A 10,220-nucleotide genomic window follows, 5' to 3' on the forward strand; every position below is an offset into this window, starting at 1 on the left:
TCGCGACGTCAACCGCTTCACCAACCATTGCTCTACATGTCACAAAGCTAAGTCCAAAGCTCAATCTCATGGCATTTATATGCCTCTACCAATTCCATACCAACCTTGGGAAGACATTAGCATGGACTTTGTACTTGGTTTTCCTAGGACTAGAAATGGCAAGGATTTGGTATTTGTCGTTGTGGACCGTTTCTCAAAAATGGCACATTTCATTCCTTGCAACAAGATAGACGATGCTTCACATGTTGCTACTCTCTTTTGTAGGGAAATATTGCGTCTACATGGAGTGCCAAAGACTATCGTCTCGGACCGCGAGTCAAGTTCCGTAGCTACTTTTGAAAGACCCTATGCGCCAAGCTAGGAATCAAGCTACTCTTCTCTACGGCATACCATCCACAAACCGATGGCCAAACGGAAGTTACGAACCGCACACTCTCCGCTCTACTTCGGGTACTCATCAAGAAGAACATCAAGGAGTGGGAGGAGTGCCTACCTATCGTCGAGTTCGCCTACAACCGAGCAAGACATTCAACAACCAGCAAGTCCCCCTTCGAGGTCGTCTACGGCTTCAATCCTTTGTCACCATTGGACATTCTCCCTCTACCACTCCAAGAGCGCATCAATTTGGACGCGAGTGCAAGAGCGACACATCTCAAGAAGGTGCATGAAGATACAAGGAACACCATCGCGCGCCAAGTTCAACACCTTGCATCCAAGCTCAACTTCAATAAGCACCCTATGATCTTCAACATTGGTGATCTCGTGTGGCTACACCTTCGCAAGGACCATTTTCCACAAGAACGCAAGTCCAAGCTTCGACCCCGAGCGGATGGACCCTTCAAGGTGCTCGCACGATACAACGACAACGCTTACAAGATCGACCTCCCGCGCGACAAGTACAACGTGAGTGACATCTTCAACATCAAAGATCTATCTCCCTTCCATGGCGATGAAGGATTTGATCCGAGGACGGATCTTCCCCAAGGGAGGGGAGATGATGCGGAGCATCCCAAGGCCATCCCCATGGACCCAATTACATCTTCTACGACACCTCTTGGACCCATGACACGAGCACGTGCAAGAGCTCTTGAAACCGAGGTGACATCTCTCCTCTCACATTTCCAATTTGATGCACATGAGACATGGCTACTACCTCATACGGACACTTTGTGCATTCTCAGGTATCATGGAGAAGCTAAGGAGGAAGGAGAAGAGGAAGAGGAAGATGGACGTGAAGACGAAGACGGCGGAGAAGAAGAAATGATGAAGAAGAAGCTACAGGATCCGGACGACCGGTCAGGACCGGACGTCCGACGATCTCCAGGCTCCAGACGTCCGACCCAGACCAGACGTCCGACGCCACCGCACCCGAACCAAATCTACGGATTTCCGGAACCCAGCAGACGACCGACGCCCAGACGTCCGACCCCGACCAGACGTCCGACAGAAGACCACCCGAGCCAAATCTACGGACGTCCGACAGGCACCGGACGTCCGGACCCTCGCGAGCCTCCGGACGACCGGTGAGTCCCGGACGTCCGACGCCTGTGCACCGTTTCGTGTTGGGCCGCAGCCCATGTACCCCTTCGCCCCCCCTCTTTTGTACTAAGACTATATATACTCCACCTCATCCAACTTTCTAGGTAGCGTTGGTTTAGCTCATTTTGAGAGATAGAGCTTCGCTCATCCACATCGGATCTACTCCTCGTGAGAGACCGCGGCCTCTTCGGAGAAGATCCCTTTGGATTCAAGACCTCCGTACGGAGAAGAACATCAAGACCTCCTCTCGGAGAAGACCGTTACCCTTGTATCATCCTTGGTTGATTGTGTACCGTGTGAACCCTATGTATTCGAGGATCTAGCACATGTGTGACTCTCTTGTGTTGGTTTAGTATTTCCCTCGTGTTTCCCTTGCGTTTTCCCTCTCTTTTCACCTCGTGTTCTTCGTGTTCTTCGCGGGATCCCGCTCCTATCATGAAAGATCGGGCTATAGGGTTCCTACCCTACATCAGGGTGAACACAGTCTTGTGTTATGCTTGAACGTAAGTAGTTTCAGGATCACTTCTTGATCACTTCTAGCTTCTCGACCATTGCGTTGCTTCTCTTCTCTCTCTTATTTGCGTATGTTAGCCATCATATATGCTTAGTGCTTGCTGCAGCTCCACCTCATTACCTTACCCTACCCATAAGCTTAAATAGTCTTGATCTCGCGGGTGTGAGATTGTTGAGTCCTCGTGACTCACAGATACTTCCAAACAGTTGCAGGTGCCGATGATACTAGTGCAGGTGGTGCAACCAAGTTCAAGCGGGAGGTCAATGAAGATCTTGGTCATTATTTTGTGTCTTTTCAGGATGATCAGTAGTGGTGCCCAGCCGGGACGATCGGGGATCTAGCATTTGGGGTTGTCTTCTTTTATTTTGGTCCCGTAGTCGGACCTTTGATTGTACTTTGGATGATATATGCTTAACTTGTATTGTGTGAAGTGGCGATTGTAAGCCAACTCTTTATCCCTTTCTTATTCAGTACATGGGATTGTGTGAAGATTATCCCTCTTGCGACAAAACTACCATGCGACTATGCCTATAAGTCGTGCCCCGACACGTGGGAGATATAGCCGCATTGTGGGTGTGACAGGGAGGCCACCGAGATGGGCACAACCCACTTGGGAGCGCCTGGGCCCCCAGGTGCGTCCTGGTGGGTTGTGCCCCCCTCAGGGCACCCCCAGGCCCTTCTTTGGCCCATCTTGGGTGTTATGGTCCATAAAAAATCTTCAAAAAGTTTCGCGGTGTTTGGACTCCGCTTGATATTGATTTCCTGCAATGTAAAAAATAAGCAAAAAACAACAACTGACACTGGGCATTGGGTCAATAGGTTAGTCCCTAAAAATAATATAAAATTGTTATAAAATGATTGTAAAACATCCAAGAATGATAATATAACGACATGAATACTTTATAAATTATAGATACGTTGGAGACGTATCAACCACCAGCCCTGGCCGTTAACGCTCCATCCCCACCACGTTCCAGAGCATCCTCGTCGTCGTCGACCCCTGCCAGACGCCCACCGAAGACCTTCGCCCCACCTCGCCACCGACCCATGTAGATCGGGAGTGCGCCACCGAGCCGCCGCCACACGCCATCGAGGCCGAGAGAAACGGGAGCGGAGGTTGCCCGAGGAACCGCCCCGTCGCCGTTGTCATTGGATCCCGCCCAGGCTTCGGCGGCGAGACGTGGAGGATCAGAGGAAGGAGAGCCTAGGCGGTGTGTGGGAGTCGCCCCTCGTGTCGGCAGAGGAGGGCGACACGGGGTGCGTAGTCTCATCTAATGTAGTTTTCATCTTCTTCTGACACCATCGCACAACCTCCTCTCTTAGGGTTTTCTTGTGACTACACATCCTCTTCCGGACAGTTCCTATTGCACGTTTATCTCCCACCTCAACATCTACTATGTATATTCTACACTTCACAAATCAAGGTTTAGTTCAAGTGGTCTCGCACTCAATCGAACAGCCCAGATGACTCCCGCCCAGGCCCGACAGGCTTGCTCGATGATTAGACGAGCAACTGGGTGTTTTGTTTTTTGTTCTTAGGGCAAAGAAAAGGTGCTTTGTTTTTTGTTTCCTTAGAAGAAAATGGCGTGGCTTTTTGAGAAAACAACGAGTACAACATATATGTGCACACATGCAATCTTTATTGATCACCGAGTCGCACAGTTTTAAGATTGACCACGGTCACATGTGTCTTGCTATAGATAAGAATATTGTCTCCGCATTGATGGGGGTCACAAGTGTCAAATCTAGGGTTTTTTTGTGTGCCACAAGTGTACAACGATCCTTATGGCCTCACAACCATATATTATACCTTTTTTAAGGATCTTATCAATGTTGGAGCTAAACAAGGATTGCTGAGGGGGGCAAAAGAGAAAACATGAATAAATTGTTATTTTTTAAAGGCATCCAAAGATATCTAGATTTGATTAATATCAAGCAAAACAATAGCCAATACAAAGGATAGACAACTGGATGCAAAATAAAATAAAATAAAATTACATTGTAGCCTTCTTGTTATTCCAATTGTATCTTACTCAGGGTGGATTAAAAAATGCACTGAATCAAACAGTAAGGGAAAATGACACCTGTAAATTTTCTCACTATTAGCCACTTACCCTTGAGACAAGATTGGAGCATCATCTTATGCAATACAGGCTTGCAGCCCATTGGCACCTGTTCAAAGGGCGGGAGAAACCGAACCATGCCATAGAACAATACCAAAAATGAAATGTCGAAGTCGCAACACCAATATCCAGCCAATAGCTTTCCTTGAAAGACACACTCATGTGCCCCTCCCTCCCCCCAGGGGCTCCAGATCCGCCACCGGCACTAGCCTCCCCATCGTCCTCTCCTCCTCCTCGCCGCTGTCAGAGGGCGTCGGTCGGGCGAAGCCCGTGCGGCGCTGGCAGCGGCGGTCCCTCTCTCCTTCCTCCCCTGCTCGGGATCTTGGCGGCGCGGGCTGCTGCTCCTGGGGGTGCTGGGTTCGGCGGGGCCCCCGACGGCGGGGACGCATGGATCCGATGGCGGCTGCGCTGGGAGGCAGCGGTGCAGCTCCGTGGCGGCGCGGCAGGGGTCTGGCCCGGTGCGGCTGGTTTGGATCCTAGGGTTCACGGAGGCTGCAGGTGGCAGCTGCCACTGATGGAGAGGGCGCCTCCCCTTCCTCGATGGGGGGTGGTGTTGGCGCTGCGGTGCGCTGTCTTGGCCGTGCTGGGCGGCAAGGCGGCGGCGGGCGTGGTTCCGATCTGGAGTTGGCGGCTGCACAGGCGCATGTTCCCCTCAGCCTACCAGTCTTGGGCTTCCCCCGGGCATCTTGCTTGGATGATTGGCGATGTAGTGGAGGTTCGGGCTCGGGGTCGGGGGAAACCCTTGACCGGCGGTGCTAGTCACGATGTTGGCGATGCTCTCGGTGCCGTTTCTCCCTCTGGTGGGCGACATCAAGACCTCCTTCCCGCCCTCCGCCCCCTGGTCCCGGGCGAAAGCCTAAAATCTCTTGATTGGGTGGCGACGGCGCTTCGGCGACGGTGGCGCCACCTTGGGAGTCCAAGGGGTCAGGGGCTCGGCGCGGTGGTGTTATGCCTATTCTTAGGTGGTGTTCCTGCTCGGCAGTGGTGTGGGCTTCTTGGTCTTGGCCGGAGACGGTGGCGACTTATGGGTTCCTATGAGAGGTGAGGTGGCCAGGGCTGCCGTCCTCTCCCTGGCCTCTTGTTGGCCCGTCCATCCGAGCTCAGGGGTGAGCGATTCTGCCTCCTAACAGGGACGACGTCCTTCGATCCAGGACGAGAGGGCAGGGGTGCCCTCTTCGGAGGCAGCGGCGGAAGGTGGGACAACAGGGGCCCTTGGGAGTTGATGGAGCGTGGCTCTCCTCCGATGATGATTTGCTCCCTTGTCGCGTTCGCGTTGTTGGCATGCTCTGAGGCCGACGTTCGCTGTTCCGTAGTGTCTGTATCTTGTCGATTTCCTTTTTTCTTTTGTTTTCTTTTCTTTTCCTTCCTTATTGCTGGTTGTAATGTGTGGTGGTGCTTTATATATAAAGCGGGGCGAAAGCCTTTTTCGATGAAAGACACACTGACTACAAAGATCTGAAGGGAACCAGCAGATCTGAGGAGATGGATAAAATTATGTAAGGTAGTTTTTCTCAACTTTAGGAACACAGGTAAGTATCGCCAAACTAGCCTAACATATGCAACCACATTACCCTAGTATGGGATGGGGCTAAAGCCAGTAACTTGGATAACCTAGCTTGCACACTATAGTGACGAGGGATAATGTAACTTCTCTAGGGACGGGGCAACTCCAAGAGAGTGGTCATAATATCTCTAATTGTCGGGCACAACTTGATACCACCATAAGCTATGGGCAAAAGAATGTAATGATCCTGTTGGGAAACGAAGTACAAAACAGACAAAAAACGTCCTACGAACCAATCTCGGCAACACTATGAAGATGCCGATGGGATTCGATTGGATCCTTACCAACTAGAGTTGCAGTGAAAGAAATAACCAGTGGAGATTGTTGGTGCAGATTCTCCCAACTAGGATTTACAACCTCCCAACCACGAGAATTTCTCCCTCGAACAAAGATCAAAATCACGATCTCTCTGCCAGTATCCACGCGTACATAGCCACCAATCTGACAACACTTCTCCATCTAGAACTTAGCGGCGGCGAAGAATTGAAAGGGGTGGAGCGGCCTAACGGCATACGGAACAATATCCGGTGGAGGACGAGAGAGTGAGCGAGGGGCAACCCTTGCGCCTACAATTGTGTAATTGAAGGGGTTGCCCCCTCCATTATATATATATAGGCATAGGAAGAGGGGGAGGCTTGGAGGAGGGCCCCACCCCAACTCTAGTCGCACCAAGATAACTTGGGCTCCAAGGCAGGGGCGCCCACCTAATGGGCCTCTAAGGCCCATGCGACCCCCCCCCCCCCTCCTTCAGGGCTTCCCAATAGGGCAGACCTGTGGCACCCCTTAGCACCTTCGGGAGGTTCTGAAAAATTTCAGAAGCTTCCTATGCTATTTGGGGTTCATTTAATCTCCTCTTGAAATTTTTTCGGTCTCTCGGTTTTCTCCGAAGTACTTATGGTTCCCTCTCCGAAATGCTTTTAACATCTCCAAAACTTTCTCGGTGATTTTTCTCTCAAGCTCCTAACCCATCTGGTACTCAACAAATCGACGATCCTTAAGCGTGCGAATGATGACCCACAAGTATATGGGATCACAACAGTCTTTGAGGGTATTTCATCCAAATTTATTGATTCGACTAAAGGGGAGCGCCTTAGCAGTTGAGTTGTCAACTCAACCACACCTGAGAATCACTTCCTTGCAGCAATTTATTAATAGTACAGTAATATGATAGCAGTGATAACAATAGTAACAGTAACAGTAGCAGTTTTGTAGCAAACAGAGTAGCAGTAGTAACTTGAGCAACAAAATCTCTGCAGTCAGATTCCTACCCTAGTGGACCTTTGAAAAGGCAACAGAGATTTGTTCTTCATCTCAAATACTCCTGCAACTGTTTAGGCCATAAAAGAGGCACCCAATTTCAATGATTTCATGTTCAAAAGGTACAGCAGGATCAACAAAAACAGAGAAGGGCTACATACAAGATTACCAAGACAACTGAGGTATATCACAACTTTACAAGTTTCTTTTTGTTCAACTATATACACGTAATGTTTCGTAAGAGGTATATGCTCCCCTACAGCAGCTAGCGCCCTCCATTCCACACAATTGGGGATGGTACACAGAAAATTTACACTCATTTAGTCTGCTCAGACAACAAGACAGCAGCTCTGATGGGGGTGAACACTCATGGGGAGCTCCTTTCCGGTCAAAAATATACAAGGAACCATGATTGTGCATCAGTTGGTTCACCGTAGTCGGGGCATTCTACACCTAATCGAAGCCATGAACATGTCTGAAGCACCCACAGATGATTCAAGGCTTTGTCGAGACCCTCACAGCATGCGCATCATCCACAGCTTGAATTTGCGTACATACAGATATAGGACGCACGGTGCAATCAGATCTGTCTCAGATAGGCGCTTGCAGAGTTTCATGTATGATTCTAGGTTGCCGGATTCCTGTATGTTTCTCTGCAGTGCAGTCAGTACAGCCGCTCTGTCCAGGTAATCAGGAGATAAGCCCATATCAAGCATCCGCAAAAGTGTTTCCGAGGCATCCAGATAGAAACCACCTTTAAGGTAGCCTCGCAGGAGCCATGACATAGACTTCTTCCTTCTTCCTGCGCTGGTTGACTCGACTCCTGCAAGCAATCGTCTAACAGCAGCAGCTTCCCCTTGAGAAGCACAAATGGCCAAGACAACATCATAGAGCTGTGTATCAGGTTCCCTACCAACAAGCTTCAATTCCCAAAGTTGGCGCTCAGCTTCTAAGCCACAACCAGCACAAGTGTACAATGAAAGGAGCCTCTCATGCACAAGTCCTAGAACCTCACTGCTGCCTTCCTGAACTGCCCAATTTGATAAAAGAACACCATCCCCTAATAATTTGGATTGATACTTCTCGATGTTGTGCATGCTCTCAGTATCCAGTTTGGCAATTGAGCCATCCTTCACTGACAGATTCAATTTACGCAATGCCTTTGAGAATTCCTTTTGCTCTTTAACCAAGGCAGTCAACCCAATAAGATAACTATAGACTTCAGGTTTCAGTCCACTCTCTTTGAATTCAATGACCAATTTAACAGCATCTCTGTAGTCCCCGTCCATCTATGAAAACAAAAGTAACACAGAACATTAAAAAAACTGGAGCTAAGATATATGAGATTGGTATCAGAGACAGAAAGAGCATGGAACGGTGTTTATAAGCAGCGGATATGTTGAGTGCTTAAAGTTATCACACAGTTTCTAGACAAAAGAAATGAATGTGTGGTAAGTGGGTAAAAATGATCCCTAAGACTTCTAGTAGAAATCACTGCATAAATACAATTTGATTTACGCGCACCAATACCATAGTTCAAAGCTATCCAAACCAAAACATACTCGCTAATTCTAAAATACTAGAGACTCATCATATACCAAGATAAAAGTCAAAACATAACAAAATATGCTAACTATGTACTACTCCAGTATCAAAATGTTTATGATAGTCTTTGGCTTGTACTGTATGTTGCTAACAGAAGGACATAGGTTTAGGATAAGGACCATAAATAAAACAAAAATCAATTGGCAACTACAGAACAAATAAATGACATGACTACCCCTTGGTAAATGTTTTGGAGCAACAAGCCGTGGTGCTTCTTCATATGATAATAGTTGACCTCTTATAGATTTGGTGGTGATTTGCAACTGAAATTTTCCATGCTAAAAATGATGATAATAAGTGTAATGATGGAATATAAACCAGGAAACAAAATAACAACTTTATACGCAAACATGTGATCAGCATGGGAGTCAGGCCTTAGTTTATTGACTGAACCATGTGCTTACAATGCAATAATCAAAGGCATGTTATCCTAACAAGATACAATAAGAACGTGATTGTCACGAGATGAATAAATCTACAAGCAGAATCAATGATGATCATCTTAAAGTAATATACATGTGTGTCATATCTAATGAAGATAAGACAGCTGTCACCCCAACAACCTATCCAACACGAAAGGTACCATCACACATAGAACAAGTGAAACTAGAAACATAAAAAAAAGGTTTCAGATCATGTCAAAATCCAGAACTGAAGATTGGTTTTTTTTTTGAACCAAAAACCGTAGAACAATCGTTCTACGGTAAATTTCATTCAAAAGAAAGCAAAGTTATGTACAGCAAAGAAAATAAAAAAGGTTCTACTGAAGATTGGTTTTCAACAGGCAGTTCCGAGAATCATGAAATTAACATTTCCAACCGTAGGTTTTTTACCCGGTTTCCCTTATAAACCGGATCAATTCTCTTTTCTAAAATCTAGAAATGAGACGTTTAGGAGGGGAGCCTCTCCCCTCCGGTGCCAGTTAAAAAAAACTATTTCCAACCGTAGCCAGGATATGAACAATTTGTTTAGCAAAGATATGAACAATTAAGAGGCATCAAGCCCTCAACAATCAATTGTGCGTAAACTATAGGTACAAGCAAGCACAGGACCTGACATGGGTAAAATTGCAGGGGAATAGATGAAGCCGATTACCATAATCTTCCAGGCGAGGTAACCGACGGGGCCTCCACGCTCGCCGTCGTACTCCCCTCCCGCGGCCACGCTCCCCCTCCTGAGCACGTCCCTGACGAACTCAACAGCGCGCGCCCTCTCGCTGCGGTCCCAGTAGAGCGCGACGGCCTTCTCGACGAGGCTAAACCCGGGGCGGAGGCCGACGCAGTCCATCTCCCCCAGGAGCGCGGAGACGTCGGAGACGTCACCCCCGGCCCCCACGAGGCGCTCGATCCAGCCGCAGGCGATGGCCGTCATGAGCTCCATGGTCTCTCCGTCGACGCGGTCGGCGCGGCGCAGCCAGTCGAAGACCTCGAGCGCGCAGTAGGCGTCGCGGCCCTCCTGCGCGAAGTAGACGAGCACGAGCTGGAGCTCCCTCGGGGAGAGGTCGGCGAGCGGGGCCTTGTCGTCGGCCGCCGCGGCGGGCTCCCGCTCGAGGTGCTCGATGGCGGCGGCCAGGAGCCCGCCGCCGGCGAGGCCGAGCTCGGCGGCGTCGGCGGGGATG

At 49.0% G+C, this 10,220-nt stretch overlaps 1 protein-coding gene across 1 annotated transcript; it reads right to left on the reverse strand.

Annotated features, from left to right (window-relative positions):
* Positions 1–7,162: 7,162 nt before the first annotated feature.
* LOC123052646 (pentatricopeptide repeat-containing protein At2g30100, chloroplastic) lies at positions 7,163–10,220 on the reverse strand (the record flags this gene model as incomplete). Its single annotated transcript, XM_044475953.1, is given in 2 exon segments — positions 7,163–8,286; positions 9,698–10,220. Coding segments are annotated over 2 exon segments (1,297 nt in total), but the record flags the coding sequence as incomplete, so codon positions are not given.

This window comes from Triticum aestivum, chromosome 1A (genome assembly GCF_018294505.1).
Source record: "Triticum aestivum cultivar Chinese Spring chromosome 1A, IWGSC CS RefSeq v2.1, whole genome shotgun sequence".
Lineage (NCBI taxonomy): Eukaryota > Viridiplantae > Streptophyta > Magnoliopsida > Poales > Poaceae > Triticum > Triticum aestivum.